We start from the raw sequence: 24402 nt of genomic DNA on the forward strand, positions 1-24402 counted from the left end.
GAAATAAAACCTAGGTCCTCAGAATCCAAATGCTGCAGTCTTTCCATTGTCCCATGTCGCAATATGACATTTGCTTACCTGAGTTCCAAATTCCAGTTATAACATTTAATTTTGTGACCCTCATTAATTCATTAAACCTCTCTGAATTGCAGTGTTCCTATTCTATAACATCGTAGAATATAAGAGCTGGAAGGAACCTCAGAAGTCCTGTAGTATAAACTGTAAAGGGAGAACTAATGGCCCCGCTACTTGCTTTACAGAAGATTTGTGTGAGAATCGAATGCAGGTTAATGTATGAGAAGTGTTACGTAAAATCTTAAAATGCTGTTGAAATGTGAGCCATATTTTCATCCTGTCCTCTATCATCTTCTGTAGTAAAGAAAGCACGAATTCCAAACACCAAATCCCACACAAATTAAATGGCAACAGAAGAGAGAAATAAAGAGAATGTAGTTTTGTTTTATTTTGTTTTTAGGGTCTCCACCTGATTCCTTTTAGGCCTGTGGATGCTATGTCCATTTACATGACATTTATATTTTATGCTTTGCAGAAAATGGCCTCAGTTCTGCTTTTAGGCTTCTTAGGAGAAATGTGTGAAGATTGAAATAGTCAGCTTTGTATCAAAAAACCCAAGATTATTTCTTTTTAAAATAGATTCTGTTTGTTTTCTTTTTTTGTCACACAGGAAGGAACTCACTCAAGTCTGCCTCTATCCTATGCTTGATTTCAAAAGTATCTCATATTCACGAGATTTGAAGTGAGACACATCTCATAGTGCTTTTAAATACATCAGGCCATTTGGCTTTCATGTAAATTTGGTTTAAGGGGGATTGAACATAGATGGCCAATAAAGGTTTGTTAAGTGAATGATTGAGCTCTTTTAAAATTTTAACAGTCCACTGCCCCCAAATTTTTATTGTAGTGCAATGGGAGATTTCCTCCTGGATTTTGCTAAAAGGAGAATATGATAAATTCTCATGAAAGGTGCTATTTGTTATACACTTGTCACCAAAATTAAAAGCGTATAATTGTTTTTAAGAGCTTCTTTCCTTCATACATTTCAGTGATACATTTCTGTGTTATTCACAGTTCATTACTATATAAGTTGATTCACACTAATTTAAATGATCTAGTTTACTATTAGATCTAGTCAGCTGAGTACACATCATTCAGAACCAGCAGGAAAATTTTCAGATTGGGATCTTCATCTCTTTATATCCCTATCCATTTTTACCACCCTTGTGACAGGCTATGCTGCAGAAGTATTTTGAGTTGGTTACATATGTCTGTATATGTTAAGCTTTAGTAGCTTAAAACTGCACCGTGACTATTGAGATACTCCGTATATCTCCTTTTTTCCCTAAGGAAACTGTAAGCTTCTTGAAAACTGACTTTGTCTTCTCCTTTTTATAGTTATCTGAACAAAGCACAGTGCTTTTGCACATACTAAGGTGTTAGGTCTCCAGCATGGTGCTCTCTGAAGAGATGTGTGTGTGTGTGTGTGTGTGCACGTGTGTGAGATTCCATTCTAACAGTAAAATATTTTAAAGATTTTGTGTCCTGCTGCCTATGTGTGTGATTTAGGCAGTGACGTGGTGGTGTAGATAGAAAGCCCTGAATCTGGAGTCCGGAAGACCTGAGTTCAAATCCAGCCTCAGACACGTACTAGTTGTGTGGCCCTGGGCAAGTCACTTAACCCCTATTTGCTTCAATTTCTTCACCTGTAAAATGGGGATAATAACACCTACCTCTCAGAGTTGTTATGAGAACCAAATGAGATGATAACCGTAAAGCACTTAACACAATGCCTGGCACATAACAAATGCCATATAAATGTTAACTATTATTGTTATTATTATTAATAACACCTACCTCACAAGGATAAAAATACAAGGATAAAATACGAGTGAATATGTGAAAAGCCTTTAAAAAAAGATATTAAAATGCCAGCTATCTTTATTTTATTGTTGTTATACTCATCATTATTAATGTTACCGTTATTATATGAAGCTATCGCAACAGACACATCTAGCGCATGCTAAAATCATATTTGTTTCCAAGGGAGGAAACATTTTGCTGTCAGTCTGTCACTGTAGCTTTCCTTTATGAAAGACAGCTTACTTCCTCTCCTCATCATTCACAAATATGAATCAGTAGTACAACCTAGCATTGGTCTAAAAGCTAACATTAGAAGACTTTTGAAAGGTACACCAATTTGGAGAGCATCCTTCCTAGACAGAGGGAGAGGAGAGCAAAAGCCTTGCTCTTCTGATTGCCCTCCCCAACCCCACGCTTCAATGTTTATAAGTGTAAAAGAACGGCAGATAGCTGATGTCTACGTGGTTTTGATTCTTTTTTTTTTTCCCCTGTGATCGTCACTTTCTGAGTTGCTAGGCCTGTGGATTGATGGCTGATACTGCCCATTGTGTATTTGTGATTTGCGTTTGATAATTAAGGGAAACAATGGGAGTCCATTGGGTCTCATTATATATAATGGTTGGTTTAATTTGTTTCACTTCTATCTTGTTAATTGTAAATTGATCATTAAGATTTGAATTCTAATCTGTCACCAGGGTTGTGAGTATTGAAGCTAGAGCAATGATCCTGGTTTTAATCACTGATGATGAGAAACAAATTTTATAATTTTGGTACATATTGCAGTTCATATATTTTAACACTGTATTTTATGATGTTATAAATATTGTTAAATGACTTTTAGTGTAGTTTTACTGTGTGGACTATAATGTATAAATTATATTACTGTTTTGGCAACAGTAGGTATCCAACTGTGTGAGTTTAATTGAAGTAAAGAACACACACTCGGTTGAACTATTTTTCCTGCATGTTTGGTTGATGTTATCTTGGGATAAAACATAAATTACACTCTACAGCAGGAGAATAACATTGGCCCATGAAAACAGTTACCAAAAAATAAACCAGAATCTAAAAGAATAAAAATTTAAGGTGATATAAACCCCTTAAAAAGCAATCATCGTAATTCTAATTATAGCAATAAAATATTATCTTGCAACACGTGTTATTGCAATTAAATGATAAATTTAGCTACTTTATAAAAAAGTCAGAAAAAAACAAATTATGTATTAAAAACTTCAAAATGAATTAGATTTTATCACAAATAGTAGACTAGTATAAAGTCTTTAAATATATGCACTCTTTTTTTCCCTGAAATATCTCTTTAACTTGGAAAAATTGACTGGTAACTACAATCACTACAATTAAATGAACCCATTAAATATCTGTTATGGACAAGATACTGACTATGTTGGGTACTAGAGATGCAGAAATAAAACTAGGCATATGCCTTGCCATTAGGGAAGCTTCTAGTAGAGGAGGGAAATAAGATTGGCACATAAATAACTTTAATACAACTTAGAATATATCAAGTTCATAGGAGGGGTTCAAAGAGAACAACCATTGTGAGAAATCTGAGGAAGGAGAGAGATCTGACATGACTGTACCATTTTGCAAATGTTATCACATTTGAACTTCACAATAGCTCTGTCAGGTAGACGTTACAGGTGTTATTATTCCCATTTTACAGATAAGAAAATTGAGACTCAGAGGTGAAATGACTTGCCTATGGTCACAAAGGTGGTACTAGAACACAGGTCTTCTGACTCCAAATTCTGTGCTTTTACCTCTACATCACAACTAATACCAGTAAGTTGTTTATATGTTCACAGTGTATTTAAAGGACCAGATATCTTCTCCTTTTCATTTATCCCCTCCACATCATAATTAATGGATTTGCAATCATCTGTTAATCTGTGATAGAATTTTTGCTGCTACTTCTTTTGTACAGGGCTTGTGATAATAACTAGAAAAATCCTGGCTCAAACTAAAGATAAGAATGAGGAGACATTGGTGAGAGAAAATATAGTCAAAACCCTGGTCATAGGTGGGTTACCTGAAAGACTATGGGTTTTGGTGAGAATATGTTGTCCAGATGGGTTTTGGAAAGGAAGTGACTTTCCAAGTCCCCAATCCATATTAGCCAAATCTAATAAAATGAAGTTAACACGAATAGATGTGATCTATCGACATATTCCTGCCCATACATCAGTGATCTGTGATTTTGTCCACTTGGGGAGATCTCTTCTCTGAGGTACATCACAACCCATCTTTGTTTTAGTAGATTAGTCCTAGGGAATTGAATGAAGCCCATAAGTGTTAAGTGACCCAGGATCAAATAGCTAGTAAGTATCAGAGGCAGAATTTTAATCCAGGTCTTCTTGATTTCAATCTCAGCTCTCTAATATTCCAGGTAGGATCTTGAGTGAACTTTGATAGGAATATATCTATAGTCCTAAACTTGAGCCAATGAGTTCTATTTTGAATGTGTTGAGTTTGAGATACCTAATTAATACAGATGGAAATATCCAATAAGAATTTTGTGGTGAATGAGTGAATAAATTAATGAAAAAAATATTAAGTTCTTGCTGTGTTCTTGGCATGGCCTTAATGGAAATGATACAGGGCTGGAGCTCAGGAGAGAGAGAGAGAGTAGGGCTAGGTATGTAAATCTGAGTGTCCTCCATAGAAAGACCATAATTAAAGTCATGGGAGCTGATGAGATCATCAGTTAGTCAACAAGCATTTATTGACTGGCACAGACACTGTACTATGTGCAGAGGGTACAAGTACAAAGAATGAAACAATCCCTTCCCTCAAGCAGCTTATATTCTAATGGGGGAGACAAATACATATATAGTATATAAAGAAACTAAATGCAAATAAATGTGAAGCAGTTAAGTACAAGATTATCTGGAAAGGAAAGCACTAGCAGTTGGGGAGAGTCAGAAAAGTCCTCAACATAGAAGGCAGTGGTGCTTGAAGTGTTGTGAAAGAAGATAGAATTATATGTGGTGGATCTGAGGAAGGAGCAGATTCTGGGTATAGCAGATGGCTAGTACAAAGGCATGGAGGTTGCTGAGAGAAACGAATATTACCTGTGAAAAACAAAGAGAAGACCAATGTTGCTGGATATACAAATGTCTGAAAGGAAGTAATGAACAGTGAAGCTGGAAAATCAAATTGGGGCAAGGTTGTGAAGGGCTTTAATTCTAGAAGAAATAGGGAGCCACTGTAGTTGAGTGAGTGGAAGTGTGACCTGGTCAGTTCTGTGCTTAAGGAAAGTCACTTTGGCAGGAGTAGTATGGAGGATGGATTGGAGTGGTGAGAGACCTGAGGCAGGGAGACTTGTTAGTAGGCTGTTTTAGTATTCTAGGCAAGAGGTGATTAAGGCCTGAACTAAGATGGTAGTTGAGTGAGAAAAGGGAAGGGGTCACAGGTGAGATTTGGTGTGGAAATAGAAATGGCGAGATTTGGCAACTGATTTGATATGTGAGGTGATGTAGAGTGAGGAGTTGAGGAGAGACTGTAGAGAGAAAATAAAAAGAACGAAGAGAAGAGGGCCTAGGGCAGAATCTTGGAAGATACCCACATTTAGAGTAAGCAGTACATAGAAGACTTAGAACAGAGCTTCTTGACCTTTCTGTGTGTGTTATAAACTCCTTTGGCAGTCTGGTGAAGCCTGTGGACCCATCCTCAGCATGTTTTTAAATAATAATAAAGTTTTTTAAAAATAAAAGTACATAAGATCACAAAGGAAACAAGTTATATTGAAATATATGCGTATTTTTCCCATCCAAGTTTTTTTTAATAGCTAACGTATGTGGCATAGTGCTTTACTTTATTTTTTGAGTCTTTTTTAAAAAATTTATTGATTTATTTATTTTTAGCTTTCAACATTCACTTTTATAAGATTTTGAGTTCTAAATTTTTCCCTTCTTTCCTTTCCCCCTCCCCAAGATGGCAAGCAATCTGATATAGGCTATACATGTACGATCATATTAAACCTATTTCCACATTAGTAATGTTGTAAAAGAAGAATAAGAACAAAAAGGAAAAAACCACAAGAAAGAAAAACCAAAAAAGAGAAAATAATATGCTTCGATATGCATTTAGACTCCATAGTTCTTTCTCTGTCCATCTAAGTTTTACAGACTTCCCTTGAATCTATATCTATAGATTACTTAGAGGACCTTGGACCCCAGGTTAAGAACCCCCAACTTTGAAGGAATAGCGAGACAAGAAAAAAGAGAACGAAGAGAAAATAGCATCATGAAAACCCAGAGAGAATCAGCAGTGTCAAATGCTACAGAAAGATCGACCACTGAATTTGACCATCTTAGTTGAGTTGACAAGCCAGAATATGTAAGGTTTGAAAAATGAGTGAAAAGAGAGAAGACAGAAAATGTGTCCTTTTTCTAGTAGTTTGGCTGTGAAAGGGAGGAATATAGAATAATAGCTAGCATTTATATAGCACCTACAAGGCTTGCAAAGCATTTTATAAATATTATCTCATTTTATTCTCACAACAACCTTGAAAAGTCCATTACTTGTAGGTATGACAGACTCAAGTGAGGGATTTTTTTTAAAGAATGTAAGAAATGGGGCCAGTTTATAGGCAGCAGGAAGGGAGGCAGTACATAGCAAGAGATTAAAACTTGGAGAAGTGGGAAGATGATGTAGTTTGTGTCTAGGTCTTCCCAAATTGGGTAGCAGGGTTGTAGCTCTTGTATAAACATTCAAGATAACAAGTGCAAATCAGCTATGTGACTTTATTTAACCCCATGAAAAATGAAGAATATACAAAGGACTCTCAGAAGTCCATAAATAGATATAAAAACACATAAAGTTTTCAAATAGTCCCTGAGCTCCCCAGGGAAAGCAGTCATATTGTGGGACAGCTAAGTAAGCAACAGTCCTTCTAATCAGACCTGAATACACTGTCTGAATTACTCATTGGAATTTGGGAAAGGAAAGGTCCTAGTCTGTTGCTTCTCTCCATGTCAAGGGTCTTCTTCACCAACCAACCTTGAGGGACGTGTATTCTCTCTCTATAGCTAGCTAGGTGGCACCGTGGATAGAGCATTGGGCTTGAATCAGGAAGACCTGAGTTCAAATGTTGCATCAGACATTTACTAGCTGTGTGATCCTGGGCAAGTCACTTGATTTCTCTCCACCTCCATATCCTCAACTGTAAAATGAGAATCATAACAATACCCCAACATGATTGCTCTGAGTCTCAAATGAGATAGTAAAGCCCAAGAGCTTATTTTCTTCTCACTATCATTTTACAAATGAGGGAATTGGATTAGATGATTCCCCAAGGTCCCTTATGTCTTTAAATCCTCTTATCTTCCTGGAGAGGTTCATGCAGTTAGTTGACATTTTATGGATGGAAAAAATAAAGGCTCAGAGAAAGGTGGTTGATTTCATTATAATAACCAGAGTTCCAACTCAATATTTTTTGAATTTATTGGATGATTATCAAAAAGTAATTTTTCTTCAGAGCATAGAGCACAGAGCTACAATAGAAGTCTTGAGACAAATAGAATAGAAGATCACTCTTAAGACAGCAAGATGGCTCATTGGGTAGACTATTCGACTTGGGGTCAGAAAGACCTGAGTTTAAATTCTGCTTCAGACTATGTGACCTTAGTCACTTAACCTTTCTCTATATCAGTTTTCTTGTCTGTAAAATGGCAGTAATAATAGAACCAATGCAGTGTTGTGAAGATGAAGTGAAATAATAAATGTCAAGTGCTTTGCCAACCTTAAAGCCCTGTATAAAGGCCAGCTATTATCTGCTATCCTTCAGAATGCAGGTATTGTTCCAGCCTTGGTAGTCTAATGAAGAGAGATCTGATTAAAAAATCAGGTGATAGAAGTGAAGAAACACTTGTCAAAGGGAATGGAGGACCCAGGGGGTCAATTACTAAGTGTGTTGGCATTTTAAAGAATGGGTAAGGTTGGGGTTTTAATTGAGTTTTGAAGTATGATTGGAAGAGGTGAAGTAATACATCTATATTGATATAGATATATATCTATAAAATAGATACCTCACAAGGTTGTTCTAAGGGTTAAATGAAATTGTTGTCATTGTTTGTACTTCATTCTCAAAGGGGACCAATGACATCAGGAGGGTGATATCTTGACTTGCAAGTGAATTGGATTTAAGCAAGGCCAGGCTGTGCAAAGTCATCTGCCCTACTCTCTCCTCCAGGGTCATTGGGAGTCTAGTGGCAAGACATAATTCGATACCATGGGCAATGATGATCCTTAAATGAAATAACATAAACTTTAAAGTACTACATAAAGTCAGCTGTAACAATGATTATATTAATATAGTTATATGTATGTTGTTATTTTATATGCTTATTTTTATTACATATTTATCATCATCATTATTATTTGTTCTAGACTTTTGGTTTCATTGGCATTGGGAATTCCCTGCTGAGGAATTCCTCACTCCCGCACTGTAGCCCAGCACCAGCTCTACCACTTGGAACCATAGAGAGCTGTGTGGATCTCTGAGCGGTGAAGTCACTTACTTGGCCAGGGTCAAACAGTCAAACAGCCAATATATGCTATCAGAAGGCATTACTTCACTGGGAGTTCCCTAAATACTATCTCAGGTTCTGTTGGAAAGAATGTTATTACTGTCATATGATAGATAGGAAGAGAGACTGTTCCAGGCATCAGGGACAGCTCAAACAAGGGGTTGCTGGTGGAAGGTATGAAGATTGGCTGGAGGAAGTCATTCATCAGGTAAGGTTGTCCAGGACAAATCTAAATTCTTCTCCGGACCTAGAAGAATATTTTAATCTTAATGAATTTTCTTTTTCTCCAAAAATATTGTCTCAAGGTAGGAACTTCTTCAAGAGAAAACTTTTAAAAAATGTTCATCATCTTGAGAACCCCCAATATCATTTCTCGAATGAGTTTCAAAACTTATTGCTCTAGAAATTAGTCTGGTGACACTTACTTAAAATATAAAAGGAAGAGATGTTGTCATAATCACATCTGACATTTTTGCCAGGACAGGCAACTTTTAGAGTAAGTATCTCATTCATTCATCCATCCATCCAGCATTTTTCTTAGGTCTATAGTTAACAAAGAATTTCACTAGGCATTACAGTTTCCACTAATATTTCTGATTTGTCATTTGTCTTCTCAGGTGGTGCTTTTCTATACTGATTTAAACCTTTTTTGCTTCTTTAAGTATGGAGGATAGGTTACCTTCCAGAGTATCTGGTAGAAGAAGGCATGATAAAATACGAAAGCTAGCTAGAATCACCTTTTCTGATTTTACTTCTCTAGGTGTGAAGTTTCCCATCTAGATCAAGAAAACAAACACATGATGGAAAAACTGGGAAAACTGCAGAAACGAAATAATGAATTGGAAGATCAGTGTATCCAGCATGGAAAAATGCACGAGAGAATGAAGCTAAGGTAGTAAGTTCTATTAATCAGTCCCCATGCATTATATTACACTTATTATGTTTGGAGAAAACAAGATGGCACTTGAGTAATAGTTAGAACCATACTCCTTATTATATTTAGAGGAAGACACCACATCATCATTGCCTGTAATTTGATTATCTACCTGCCCACGCTTAAGCTGTTCTTTTCCTATATAATGATAGGAATTCATTTTCATTATTCTCTGAAGACTTAGAATAATATTCAATATGCAGTGCTTTTGTAGGTTAATTTTACTATTTATCTGTGTTACTCATTGGATGAACTCTGTTCTTAACCAATAAATGGTTAATGGGATAAACCCATTTTGATATGGACCACAGGTTGCTTTTCTTATTCAGCAGTTGTTTTATTTTGTTTTGTACAAGCAACCTCTTTATTTGAGGGGATAGCGTATAGAGTGCTGGACTGGCAGTCAGGAAGACCTTGGTTGAAGTCCCACCTATATATTTAGTGTAGTAGCTTTGTGGTCAAAAATAAATCAGCTTAGCTTCTTTATCAGTAAAATGGGTGAAAAATGTGTGAAGTACCTCTCTACCTCATTTGTTGTTATGCTCCAGTGAGATAATGTATACTTTTAAAAGAACTATATAAATTTTTGTTATTGTTATCTGTATTGCCTCTTTTAAATTAGTTGTTTAAGGGCAACTGGGTGCCGCAGTGGATAAAGCACCAGCCCTGGAGTCAGGAGGACCTGAGTTCAAATTTGGCCTCAGACACTTACTGGCTGTGTGATGCTGAGCAATCACTTAACCCTGCTTGCCTCCAAAAAGAAATAAATAAATAAGTTATTTTATATTTATATCAAATAACCTTTTTCAGTCAGTGTTCTCAAAGCTTAAAATTACTTAACACTGACTTGATCTCTGTGTCACCTCTTTCATAAAAGCTTCCTAGTATTCCCGAGTAAAATGATTCTTTCCTCCCTGAATCTCTTCTTCTGCTCTATTTCCTATGCTTATCATAATGCCTGGCATATTGATGCCTATCGATGCTTATTGGTGGGTTGTTTTACCCTTGTGCTATATACATATATATATATATATATACACATATATGTATGTATGTATATGTATATATATGTATATATGTATATGATACTTTTCCAAGTAATGTTATAATACTTTTGTATGTTTCACCCCCAAGTAGCTTATAAACTCTTTAAGAACAAGGATTGTATTGAATATCATTTTTGCATCTCCAGTGCTTAGAACGGTGCTTTTTATTATTGTACTTTGGTGAATTCAGGATTTCATTGGTATGGGATATTCTACCCAGTGATGTAGATCCCACTACTTCCACCACCTCCTCATCCTGTATTATTCTTGCCCATGTTTTCCCATAAATTCTTGATAGAAGAATTCCAAGTATGCCAAAAGCTTTCCTCCTGTTTCTTTTAGTACCATAAATATGACAATGCACCACTAGGCTGTCTATTTCCTATCTACCATTCCTACTACAGAACCAGCCCACCTTTGAGTACATCCTCAGATATGTCTTTTAGGTCATGTTTCAGACACAAGTAACTTGCTTATGTGTTCTGTGCACCTTTCTACTACCTTTTGGGTTATTGTACAAAAATCAGGCAGCATCACTAGAGAAATACTGGTGTTCAAGAAACGAATTTTTCTGACAACAAACCCTAGGATTTAAAGCTGGAAGAAACAATTAGAGTCATTCCAGTCGGACTCCCTCATTTTGCAATGAGGTAGCTGATGCCCAGAGAGAGGCATCTTGCCCAAGATCCTGTGGGTCGGCAGAAGAGCTAGGTGTTGAACCTATGTCCTCAGATTGAACAACAAATGCAGCACTGTTCTTTTAAGCACCTGCTATATCCAAGGCACCGTGCTGGGTGTCAGGCATACAGAGATCAAAAGAGGCCAGTAGTAGCCATCCAGGTGCTTACATTTACCTGTGGGGGTACAACAGACATGCTGAGAAGTAAATACAAAGTATATGTGTTATTATACAAGGTAATTTCAAGAGAGCAAGAGCCCTCGAAAAACTGGAGATGAGGGAATCAGGAAAGACATCTTCTAGATTTCTAGAAGGTAATACCCGAACTGTACTCTGAAGGGCTCTCAAACAACTTTGCTTTTCACTGATTTTTTTCCTTCCTGCTATCTACTTGAGATCAATTGCACTGAGAGAATGGGATTTGTGTTATGCTTATCCTTTCCCGTCTACATTTATGTAGCTTATTTCTGGCCCCAAAGTTTATTGAATTTTTGACTTGCAATATTTCACTTAAAGTATTGAACAGTATCTTGGGTTTTTTGGTGAATAATTTATCAAATTTGTTACAGTCACTTTTCATTCTATTTCTGTCTTCTGAGCTGTTAACATCTTCACCCAGCTTAGTGTGCCTGCATTCATAATGAGTATATTCTCAATTCTTTAATCCGTATCATAGATAAAAGCAGTAAATAATATCTATCTCAGATCAGTCCTTGTGAGATTCTTCTCAGCATGTTACCTACATCTGTCGCAGTTTTTCTCAGCTATTTCCCAGTGACACTGAGCCATTGATTACTAGTCTTTGGTTGTGAATTTTACAAATTTCCTATATTGTTTCTTATTTCCTTAAACCCTTTGCTTTCTGCCCTTACTAACCCCTGAATTAAACAATATTCATCCCCTGTCATATCCCACCTTGAACACTTACAATACCTGATTGCCATACCCTAAGGGTTATTTCAGTTATCTACAACTTGTATGTGTCATTCCTAATCTGCATGAAGTACTCTCCAGTCTTTTTTCCCTCGTGAGATGATGTATTTTTTGTATTTTTTTTATTCTGAACTTAAATAGCAGAAAAAGAACATTTCCTTACAGCTGAAAAAGAGGATTTTCTATTAAACTGTGAATCTCTACTTCATACCATTTGCTTTTTTAAAAACTATATAGCATCTCCATACTACTTTGGAAACTGTCCTACTTGTCTGTGCTTCCTTCTGAATTTCTTTCTGTTCTCTTTGGCATTTTAAAAGATCTTCCGACAGTCCTCATATTTTGGGCAATCACTACTGCTAATCCTACCCTTGCTCCTCTTCCTCAACTATATAATAAGGGGGTGGAGGGGAGGAACAATTCTAAAATATAAGCATAGTCAGACAAAACAAATGTACACGTGTAGTGGCCATATCCAAAAATGTATGTCTGCACCTGTGTCTATTGCTTCTTGCTCAGGAGGTGAAAAACATACATTATAGATCCTCTAGAGGCATGATTGGTCATTTCTTTAATCAGAATTCTTAAGACTTTCCAAATTATTTTTCTTTACACTGCAGTAGCCCTTGTATAAATTATTTTCCTGGTTCTGCTCATTTCATTCTGCATCAGTTCATACTACCCAAGATTCTCTAAAATTGACTCCATCATTTCTTATGGCACAATAGTTTTCCATTACCTTCATAAGACCAAATTTGTTCAATCATTCACTGATTGTACGAGAGGTAATCTAAGACACCTCTTTGATTTCCAGTTCTTTTCATTTTTACCCTGTTCTTGTGTTTTGGTTTGCGGGGTATCTTTTTATTGAGTAAGGCTTACCACTTTCCCTTTTAAGCTATTTATTCTCTTTCTAATTATTTCTTCAAGAGCTTTTATTTCATTTTTTATCTCTTGCTTCATTTCTTTTGAGTATTTGTGTAGACCTATACAAAAACCTTTTTTCCCTTTTAGTATCTACTTGTAGTTGTGATGCAGTTACTCTCCCCTTCTTTTGGGGGATCTCTAGATTTGCAATAACTTTTGATACTGGGTGTTGTTTTCTTTGATTTGCTTGTCTCTCCAACTTTAGTTCCTCAGCTGAGATTTTGTGCCAGGGCTGAGCTTCACTTTTGAGTGGGGTGACAAGCTCTGCTTGGTTTCATCTTGAGTACCCTGGGTTCTTGAGCTGTCGTGCATTTCCCAGGGTTAGATGTTCCTGAATCTTGAGGATCAGCACTTAGGATCTTCAGAGGTCTCTCTGGTGTCTCAGAGCAAAGTGTTAGGGACCTCAGATATCCTTGGCTTACTGTATCACAGTCTGAGGGCTGCCTCTCTATGCTGGTTAGGTGCTGCAGCTCTCTGACACATCCGGGGTTCTCACCCTGGGGTTTTTGACCACTCTGAGGCTTTCTTAAGGGAGCCCTTCATTCTTTTTTGTCTCCAGACACCTGACCTCATAGGCTGTGGGCATCTCTGATCGTCCTCTGGTTACAGTGGAAGGCAGTCTTGGTTTTATGGCAATCCCTTTTCCTAAGGCTCTCAGGCTTCTGTGTGACTCTGGGACAGAAGTCATTTACAATAGGTTCTCATTGGATTTCCTGATCATTATTTAGTCTGGTACAAATTGAGGCTTTTGCTGGAGTAGGTATGTAGGAGCTGGTTAGTAGTCTGCCTTTCCTTCAGGCAGCCATCTTAGCCAAAGCACTTCTGTGAGATCAGTACTCTCCAATCTTGAACTGTTACCCCTCTTTTTCCTCCAAAACTCCACTTAAAATTCACCTCCAGCATAAACCCTTCCTTGACAATCCTGAATCAGAGTCATTCCATTGGTCCATTCACAGAATTTCAGCTCCATTGACTTCAGTATCCACTGAGTACATGTATATACATATATGTGTGTATGTATGTGTATATATGTATACACATGTATGTACAAGTGTAAGCACATATATGTATATATACATATATATTTATGTAAATATTTTATGTATGATGGATCATTTTCTTTTTAAATTGTAAGATTTTTGAGGGCAAGGACTATGTTCTACTTCCTTCTAGTTAACATTAATGATTAACACTAGATTTTACATAGTCAATCCTGAATAAACGTTTTTAGATGACTGCACATACACCACAGATAATAATCAGATGATTTTACATAGTGTCCCTATGGCATTACATAATGTAATGGAAAGAACGTTATATGTGTGATCAGGAGACCTTGGTTCAAAACTCAGCTCTGAACTTTTCTGGCTTTGTTACTATGGACAATCCATTTAATCTTTCTAAGTTTGTTTCTTCATCTGTTAAAAGGAGATATAATTAAGAGTGTGCTGGTAAATGTTTAGCAACCAGGCTCTCTGGGAAAAAAAATGTATGCACACACACTTTTAAATTTAATCTTCATTATTAACAAAATAATAAATCAAGTCTTGATTTGTAGCATTTGTCAATTTTTGAGGTATAAATGTTCAGTCTGAAAACTTACCAGTTGGCTCTCATAAGCCAAATAGAGCTGACTCCAGTGCACCCTCCTTGATATAATACTTGCAGCACCTTAACTCAGAGTTGTGGTGATAAAAATGGTTTATTAACCTTAAAACACTATAGAAATATGAATTATTGTATCACATTCTTAGTACCATAAAATTAGAGTTCATCTAGCCCAACTTTTATTTTACGTACAAGGAAACTGAGACCGAGAGTAGATAAATGACTTGCCCAAGGTCATAGCAGCCAGTCAAATGACAGCACTAGGACCGGAACCCACTATACCAGAATGCCATACCTGGCTCTGCTCTTGACTTTCTGGACTTCAGAAGCATGCTTCAGTCGCTTTCTCATCCTGGAACTTCTCTTAGCTCTTAGAGCCTTTTTTCTTTGGGACAGTCAACCCCGTTTACAACCTTCTCACCTCTACCAGGAAGAAGACCCCTTTCTCCTTCCTCCTTCCTCCTTTGTAAGTTCCTCCTGGGGCCTTCATTTGTGGAAAGGGGCCTGTGCCTGCCAGTCTTCATTCTCTCCTGGCTTCTGTTACTTTCTGGACTTTAAAACATTCCCCTGCTCTGGGTACTTTCATTTCCCCCTTCCCCAACTTTTCAACTTCTTTTTTTGTGTCGTCGTCCCCCCCCCCCCCCCGTTAGAATGTAAGCTGCTTGAGGGCAGAGGTTGTCTTTATTTTTACTCCTATTTGTATCCCCAGCACTTAGCTGGTGCTTAGTGCCTGGTGCTAAGCAAGTCCTCCCTCCCTCCTTCCCTCTTTCCTTTCTTTCTTCTTTCTCCATGCCTTCTCTCCTTCTCTCCCTGACTTATCGATGAGAATATCATACGGAATAGTCAAACTGCATTCTCTTGCTTCTCCCAGCTAATCATGGGATCATAGGATTTTGTTCTGAAAGCGACTTCATAGGCCATCCGGGCCATTGCCCTCGTTTTAAAGATGAGGAAACTGAAACTTGTACAGGTTAAGTTAATTGTTCAAAGTCGCAGAGAAACAGATTCAAGGCTTCTTGACTCCAATACCAGTGCTCATGCCACCATGGCATGTTGCTGCCACATTTTTTTACTTTTGGTTGGCTTCTAGGTTTTTCAGGATTTTCAGGGAGAAGTTTGCTAGTTTGTGAGGTTTTTTAAAATAATTTTTATTACTTAATGAAGTACATAAATACTAGATTTAAATTTTTTTTAATTTCAAAGATAATACCATATTTGACTTTTTCTCCTAAAAGTTTCCCCTAATAGTTTTTGTGTGTGTGTGTGTGTGAAATTGAAATAATTCCACTTTCAGAGAGAGTTATAATGAAAGAATATACACAGGACAGGGATTTTTTCTTCTTTTAGTCTTTTTTATACCTAGTGGCTAACACAGGTAGGTACTTAATGAATGCTTATTGATTGATTGATTTAGAGATCTTCAGTCCCAGGCTATGATCAGAGGCTAGAGATAGCACATTTGAAGCTAATTATTCTCATGCATCTGTTTTTCACTTTATAGAGGAAAGAGGTATAGTTGTCAGTCAGTAAGCATTTTGGTCAATTAAAAGAGAGAATTACTAACTTCGAAGTAATAATGCCCAGAAAATCCAGTGGATCTGGACTTGGATATATGCTAGTTGCTTTTTCTGGAAAAGATTACATTGTGGGATTTATTTCACTACTTTGATAGTCCACATAAGGTTTAAATTCCCAAATCAAGCTTACAGAACACCTATTGCATTAGGAGGTAGTAGGGGTATACTGTGGACTATTACAAGAGTTTGTTTGTTTTTTTGTTTTTTTGTGTGTAGATTGTAAGAAAGGAATTTTGAACAGACTGATTGACATCTAGCTACTTTGGGAAGAAAAAAACCCAGCACAAATGCTTTATTCAGTTTTTGTTTGTTTAGTAGAATGCACATTTACAGAAAGGAGGTAAAAAAAAGGTTAGACTTTCTTGTTTTTCTTAACCATATAGTGCAAAATGATGCTGACAGAGATTTGCATGGATTAACTTCAGTTTTAGGTGAGCATCTCTTTATGGGCCCGAGAAAGTTCTTTTGAGATTAGCTTCCTTTTTAAAAGCTATTTTCCTAGAAGAGAACAGTATTTGTGCAGATGAGAATGGAGAGTTGTTTGCTTTTCTTATTGCAGAAGGAAAATGTACAAGTTTGATTAGAAAAGGGTATTTTTAAAGGCATCTCTTATAAAAGAAAGCATTGAAGTGGCATTTGAGTTACTCTTTTCTAGCAAATGTAAATTGTAATGCTTATTTGCTAGCCAAATGTGACATTAAAATAAAGTAGGTATCCATCTAGATGATATATTACTGACACTTGCTGCTTAAATGGAACTCAACCAGCCTTTCCTTTGCAAATTGTGGGGGCAGAGCATTGGATTAGCTAGTATTTAGATGCCAAATGTACAATTTATGTTGTATTATTATGCTGTTCTGCAGATTTATCTTCACCTTCTTTGTGCCTTTCCCTTCTCTATTTTCACATCGTCTGATCTCTTACTGCTCCCAGCTTTCCAAGGGAAGAAATGGAAATTTTCAAAATTAAAACCTCATTAAAAACATGAGCTGTTAGTACCTAAAATATGTCATTTTGTAGCAGTTTCTGTTCCCATAAACACACTGTAATAACCATGGTATAGATTTGGGTATGTAATAATGATATTATTAAATGATTTCTCATATTATTAAGTTGTGATGATTTTTATGGCTTTCTCTGTTGTTTCTGGTACCTGAAGATGGGGGAACAATCCTCATAACCTATTTAGAAAAAAATGAGTTTAGAGCTAAATTTTACTTTGATTATCAAAAAGCTGTGAGTAGACTTTTCTGTTCTTCATAAAGAATAGAAGTGAAAAGAAAATTACCAAAAAATTCTATGAGCTAATGTTAAATTAGTCTGGACAAGCATGTTAGAAAACTTCCTTAACTACCAGCTTATGAACCCTTATTAAGGGTTCAGCAAATAAAAGGTTCAGCAAAAAACAGTGTCACAGAAAGAGGAAATGCAGAAAGCAAAACTCCTAAACCAAGTATGTTCATTGGTTATATTTCCAGGTCTAAGCCTCATACTTTCTCATTGCTTTCATGATCCTCAGTGCTAGCTCACTGTTTTACACTTTTATAAAACTGTTCAATATTTGGCTTAGCCCTTTAGGATCTTGAGAACTTAATTCAGGAAAAACAAGCAACAGAAATTTCAATTCACTCCCCTGAATCTGAACTGATAATCTCTACTATGCTTTTCTAGGAGAGAGGGGTCATTTTTAATGTTGAAGTATTATTAAATACATTTCTTTTCAGTTACTAAAATATGTCACTTTGATGAGAGCTTCTGTAATCCCCTAAAAATGACCAATTGTGCTGTAGCTTTGTTGTAAATATATATGAACTAAAGAATTTAGTACATCACTTAGCAGAGGTGATTTTTAAACTTATGTCATCAAAGGTTCTGGTAACTAAGATTGAGAGGATCCCAGAGGATTTGGGGCAGATGTATCTATCCCTAGGGCATCAGTGGTTGTAATTTAACTATAAAAAATGTTAGAACCATCTGGGTAATAAGACGACAGAGGTCTGCTCTTTCCTGTTACTATAAATAAGAAGGAGATTTATTTTCCTTTGTAGACATTGAATTTATAAAAATGAGATATGTTGAGCTTGAACTCTGAGCCAAGAGGCTCGGCTGTGTCTGCAGCCAGCACCTGGGGTGGTCTACGCCGCACACCCTCCAGTGAAACTCAGTTAACAACCCTGCCTCTTCCACATCTGTATAATACAATATGTGCTGCATTTTATATGGATTCTACCTTCAGGGGAGAGGTCAAATTTTTCGTGGCTAATGTGGTCTGTAGATAGAAAGAATGTTTGGCTTTGCAAATGAGAAGGTACTTCTACAAAAGCCTGTTCTCCCGATGTCAGAATTTAGCTGTCTTTCAAAGTGAAATTAAATTACCGCAAAGTAGCTGTGTCAAAGAATCTTTTATCAGAGGAAGTTAGGTTGATTTTCTCATCCCTGAGAAAAGCTTGCTCATTTAAAAAAAGCAGGCAAACAAACTACTCTTCCTTCTCTGTATAACTGCTTCCCTTGTACCTCCACAGTTAGAGATACTTAGTTTTTGCTGATTTGCCTGGCATGTGTCCAGCAAAATAGACCATTAAAATTCAGATCCTTTCTCAATAATTGGGACAATCAATTTGCATTAAGCTAGACACAATTATAATTTTATGTACAATTTAAATTCTATAGAAAATAATCAGTATGCGATAAAGAAGGACTCTCGTTCTAATGCAAAGAGGTGTCTTTATAGCCTGTGTTAAACAAATCTTGCCTATTTTGAAAATAGTTCCCTTATTATCTTTGGCATGGAGTGGCTCCATTGTGTTTTAATTTGTTGTAGAGGCAGCCATGTCACTATAACTATATATTTGATAAAAATATGACTTTCACTCAGTTTCCCATTTACACAGAAAGAGGGTGAAATAGAGTAAGGCAGGTGCGGTGCCATTCTATCTTATATATCCTGATTTTTATAACAAAAGCAAGCTCAAAAAAAGCATCTATGTAGGACTGTGGGATGTGTTTGGCACCTCTGCTGCTGGAAAATTGAGGCAGTCCTAGTTCATTATTGCTATTTTGAAACAGACTAAAAATGTAGTGTTCAGACTGGGATTTTATACTGCTTTCAAGGAAAAAAAAGGATTCTCATATGAGGTCATGGTTGGGGAAAGAGGTTGAGGGTATGGGGGATGATAGAGGAGGATGGTCCTCCCAATTGTGTGGCTTTGAAAATGGAATATTGCGATGGGAAATCTTCATCTCAACAATGCCTTACATTGCAGAAAAGCCCCATAGCAGATGTCAGCAGACCCAGAATTCAGCATTTTCATGCTATCATTTGTGTGTAGTTTTGATTTTGTGATGTTATTTGGAAAATATAGCATACTAGAGGAAATATTATTAGGCAACATGGAGTAAAATAATGGATACATAGAAAACAAATCCTGTCAAAGCTTGAGCTCATATTTGGCTTCTGTTTATTGTGTCTGTCTGTTTCCATACATGGTCTAGAATAGAAACCGGATGTTTGAACTCTCTCTCTCCCTCTCTCTCTCTCCCTCCCTCTCCTTTTCTCTCTCTCCCTCTCTCTCCCTTTTTTCCCTCCCTCCTGTCTTCTCCTTTCCTTCTCTCTCTCCCTCCTCCATTCCTCCCTCCCTCTTCAGTATTAGTTGGCTTGCTATTTTTATTATTTTTTATTTATATCCTCATTTTTAAATATTTGTAGTTTGTGTAGGATAACACATTAATTTTAATGACATATTTTCAGCCTCTTGGAATAGTTGAATCATAAAACAAACCTGAAGATGATATATAATCCAAGACAGGATATAAACTGAATATTACACTTATGTTATATTTTCCCACTGTCATACTAAATTAAATGGCAAATGGCTGTTTGGAAAGCTAATGTATATTCTTATTTGAGCCTCTTGCTTTTGTACATGAATCTAGTTTGCATATTTTTGTAGCATAATGGGCATTTTAGAAATCTTTCTAATTCATGATTAAAATGAAAAGAATTATACAAGTCATGCATCATTTAAAGCAAGATGTCACTAATAATTTTCTGATGATTTGGAAACACATTTGCTCAAGAAAATACCTTTCCCAGAAAGACTTGTTATTTTGATTGTAATTTTTTTCTGCTGCCCATTTGCTTCTAAGCACAAAGCTATTTCTGTTTCTTTAGGTTTATTTTCTCCTTGCATATGCTCCCTTTGGAAAAAAAAGAATTGTTCAAAACAAATGAAGCTTTCACCTAGAAATCACTTAGACTTTTTTGGCATTATATGTTATCATTCTCAGAACTATTGCTTTCTATAGCTTGTAATCCATTTGTAAAAAGTAAATCAGTAAGACCTTAAAATGCGTTAGTTCAAAATGACATCTTTGTCTTGAACATGGATATTTCAGCCAAACTTTAGGTGTTAACTACAGAAAATTGGGAAATGGGTTGACTTCAGCTCTTTTTTTCAATTTTGAAATAGCCTTATAGATTTATTTTTCTTAAGAACATATGGTTATTTAATAACAGTTATAATGAAAATGTTTATCTTAAACGTTTTATTCTTTTGTCATGTCTTAAAATGAAATAAATGTTTGAAAAGAATACTAAATAACCTTGTCTTTCCGGCTATATTTGGAAACTGTAAAAGGCCCTTAAATATCCAGTAGCCCAACCCCCTCCATTTAAAAAATGGATGTTAAATGACTTGCTTCCTATTATACAGCAATGTAGTGGTAGGTGGAGCCATACTTGGGTCTCCTGATTCACAGTCCAGTGTTTGTTTTATGCTGATTGATAATTCACATTTATATCATGGCTTATACTTTGTAAAGTTCTTTCCAGATAACAAGACTCCTAAGAACCAACCAAACAGGGAAAGGAAGGCAGGGAGAAGGAGAAGTGTCCTAGCAACAAGACCTGGTCAAAATGGGAACTCAGCTGGGACTGAGACAGATAAAAATTACATTACTTTCAGAGGAAATTAAAAAATCAGACAAGTCAGCCTGAAGTAATGGCAAAAGTCCGAAATCCCAAGGACCAGTTTCCCCACTTAAATCTACAGAGGGCCTTTCAGCATAGTTCTTATAAGATACAACAAAGGGTCAAATCCTAGTCCAGCCTCCATCTGACAATTACATCGGTAACACCATTTCCCAATCAACATCAGAACATCCTTCCTAGAGAGCTAAGGGAAGCCATTGTTCACCCTAGAGAATTCAATCCATCATAATCCATAGATAAAGCCCATAAAACAACCTTAGTTGAATTCCTTTATTTATTTGTCTACTATGTATAAGTCACTTTGACACAGGCTACAATGTGACATGCTGCACAGCTGGACCTGGTCTGGAGCACAATGTCCCTGACTACCAGTGGGGAACCAGTTATCTGTTTGCCTGCACAAAGTCACAGGGGGACCTGTTGCTGTGAGACCTCATGCTGGTGGAAAAACCAAACAGGCTCAAAATAGGATTTAGATAAATTAATGGATTATAACTGGTTATTAAAGAGATTTGTGGATGTCTCCTAACCTATGAAGATGATGTCATGAAAGGCTGTGAACAATCCCTGAAGGCCACTTTGGGGAACAAAACAGAAAATTGTTCATGGATCTAATCCAATGTAACATTCTTTACTGACGTGGAGAATATCATTCCATGGCTTTATGTCACCCTTTTTTTTACCACCTCTTCCCACTTCCCAACTCAACTCAAGCTTTCTCTGTTTCATTAGGCAAATAGTTTTGCTCTTTTTTTGCCCAGTGTCTTCGTCACAAAAAAGGATAGTGTCTTTCATGTCACAGTAGAATTATTAGTCATTACATGTCTATGAATCATTTAGTACTACCAAACTACTGCATATCCTGAATCATTCTTTTCAATCTTATACCAACTCTCTCAAGGCCTGTCAGGATTGTTTTAAGATTAAGTGATTGGGGTTTTAGCTACCTAAATGTAAGAGAGGGTAATGACATGCTTTCTGCCTAGAACCTTCAGATGGATGGATGAATTGATGAATAAGTGAATGGGTGGGTGGGTGGAAAGTGGATGGGTAATGGATGAATGGTTGGATAGGTTTTTTGATTATGCTTCCCTTGTCCCACACAGAAATATAAATTCCCTCTGAGTGAGGGTACCAAGACCAAGCCAACACCTTTTTAGTGATATCTAACTCCTGTCCAGACCCAGGAACTGATCAATCTACTTGCAGACATTGTGGATCAAGAACTAGCCCAGGCCAAGGGTAGACATGGAGTAGCTGTTGGGTTCCCTGGCCCATTCTAGTTCAGACTTTCATCTGAGAGATGCACCTGCAACCATCTGAAGTTTTGGGGTACTCTGCTAGGGAGGCATCCATGGCTCATTACCACCCCATTTGTCTCTGATTTCCTTTTCTGGCAAGAGGGGCAGTACATGCCACAAGAAAAACAAATCAAGAAGTGTTTTGGGGTTGGGAGAGGTGCTGTTCCTAGAGCACGAATACTATCATGTGAAGCAGAATTTTGTAATGATTAGAGTGCGGTGCTAGGCTTGGAATCTGGAGGGTCTCTGTGCAGATCCTTCTTCTGGTGCTCACTGGCTGTGAGACCGTAAGAAAGGCCCTTAACCTTTCTGAGTCTCAACTGTAAAATGAGCATATTGGACTTAATGACCTCTGGGTTCCCTTCTAATTCTTAAAAGAAAGACATAATTAAGACTGCATGATTACATTAAAATTAAGAACACAGATTTAACGGCCAGTGGGAAGGCTTGAACTGAAAATGCTGTAAAATAAAAGGTGGGGACAGTTCAATTTGGAATAAAGATTGATGAGAAATCACAGATAGTAGGCTTGTCTTTGAATGATTCTGTACCTCCTTTGTTTTCTTATCTTTTTGGCCTTATATGCCCTTAATTCTTCCAGACCATCAAGGTGTTTTCCAGTGTATATACCTAGGTGTGTTCTATCCCTCCTCCCAAGATAGCCCAGAAAAGAAAGTTGCTACTTTTTACGTTCATCAAATATGCTTGGATAGATACCAACAGCCATATCTCCTAACTCCCTGTCCCATTACCCTCAGTGCTGGCCAGGTGTAGCCAGGTTCCCCACCCCTGGTGTACAGAAACAAATACTCTGACAGTCATTGCTGTTGGAATTTCAAACTTATACAATATTTTTTGGGGAAGCATAGTGAAAACTATAAAAATAATCATGCACTCTGTAACAATAATTACATTGTTATCAAACAGAAAAAGAATTGTGTTTCAAGATTTTCATAGCAACATTATGTGTAATTGAAAAAAACTGGAAGCAAACAAAATTTCTTTCATTCATGCATTCAACAAGCATTTATTATGCACCTACCATGTGCCTGGCATTTTGGTAGTTACAAAGACAAAAACAAAAATCCTACCTTTGAAGAGCTTACTTTCTCTTGGGGGCAAACAAAAGAACATGAATACTAAATGCATAGAGTAAAAAAAATTATAATTTCTTGGACAAAGGGCATTAGCCAGAGAAATGATCAAGATAGGCCTCCTGCAGGAAGTAGCACCTGACCTGAGCAAAGGATTCTGAGGAAGAAGTGAGAAAGGAGGAGGGCATTCTCGGCCTATGGGGACAGATACTCTGTTAAAAGTTACAAATGAGTATGGGGAAACAGCAAGGGAGATGTGTTTGACTGAAGTACAGAGGGGGTAAAGAAGAGTGCAGTACTATAAGCCTGGAAATGCAGGCTGCACCCAGATTGTGAAGAACTTGAAATACCAAACAGAATGATTTTGTATTTTTATCCTAGAGGCCAGTGGGATCCACGGTTGCTTCTTGAGTAGGAGAGTGATATTGTTAGCCTTGGCTTTAGGAATACCACAAGAGGGGAAAGACCTGAAGGAGAGAAACCAATTAGGAGGCTATGAGAATAGTCCAGGTAAGAGGTGATGTAGGCCTGAGTGAGGAGGTTGACCGTGTGAGTGAAAGGAGGGTATTGCTGTGAGAGGTATTATGGAGATAGAGTCAATAAGCCTTGGAAACTGTTAGGGTAATGGCCGTGAGGGAGGAGGAAGGGTCCAGAGGGATGGCAGAAATTAGGTTTAGATCAACATTTTATACCGTGCGTTACAATAAATTCAAGATGAATACATTCCCTGAATATTGAAGATCATACCATAAAAAACTTAGAAGTAGATCATACACTTTTCACAGCAGTGGTGGATACCCTATAGACTGAGCTTGTCTAGTGATATATATATCTGAGGACAGTAGAGATGAACAAAGGAGTTGAACTCAGAGCTGAAAATGAAG

The 24402-nt window shown here is 37.0% G+C and overlaps 1 protein-coding gene across 4 annotated transcripts in view; it reads left to right on the forward strand.

Annotated features, from left to right (window-relative positions):
* The window catches only part of LOC114050142 (serologically defined colon cancer antigen 8 homolog), a 268476-nt gene that overhangs the window by 168931 nt on the left and 75143 nt on the right, over positions 1 to 24402 (forward strand). For all 4 annotated transcript variants that reach the window (XM_027871737.1, XM_027871736.1, XM_027871735.1 and 1 more), the window contains one exon: positions 9190 to 9321. In XM_027871737.1, the coding sequence (XP_027727538.1) occupies positions 9190 to 9321 (132 nt within the window). The remainder of the gene's footprint in view (positions 1 to 9189; positions 9322 to 24402) is intronic.

Source organism: Vombatus ursinus, unplaced genomic scaffold, assembly GCF_900497805.2.
Source record: "Vombatus ursinus unplaced genomic scaffold, bare-nosed wombat genome assembly UNPS02014798.1, whole genome shotgun sequence".
In the NCBI taxonomy this organism is placed as follows: Eukaryota; Metazoa; Chordata; class Mammalia; order Diprotodontia; family Vombatidae; genus Vombatus; species Vombatus ursinus.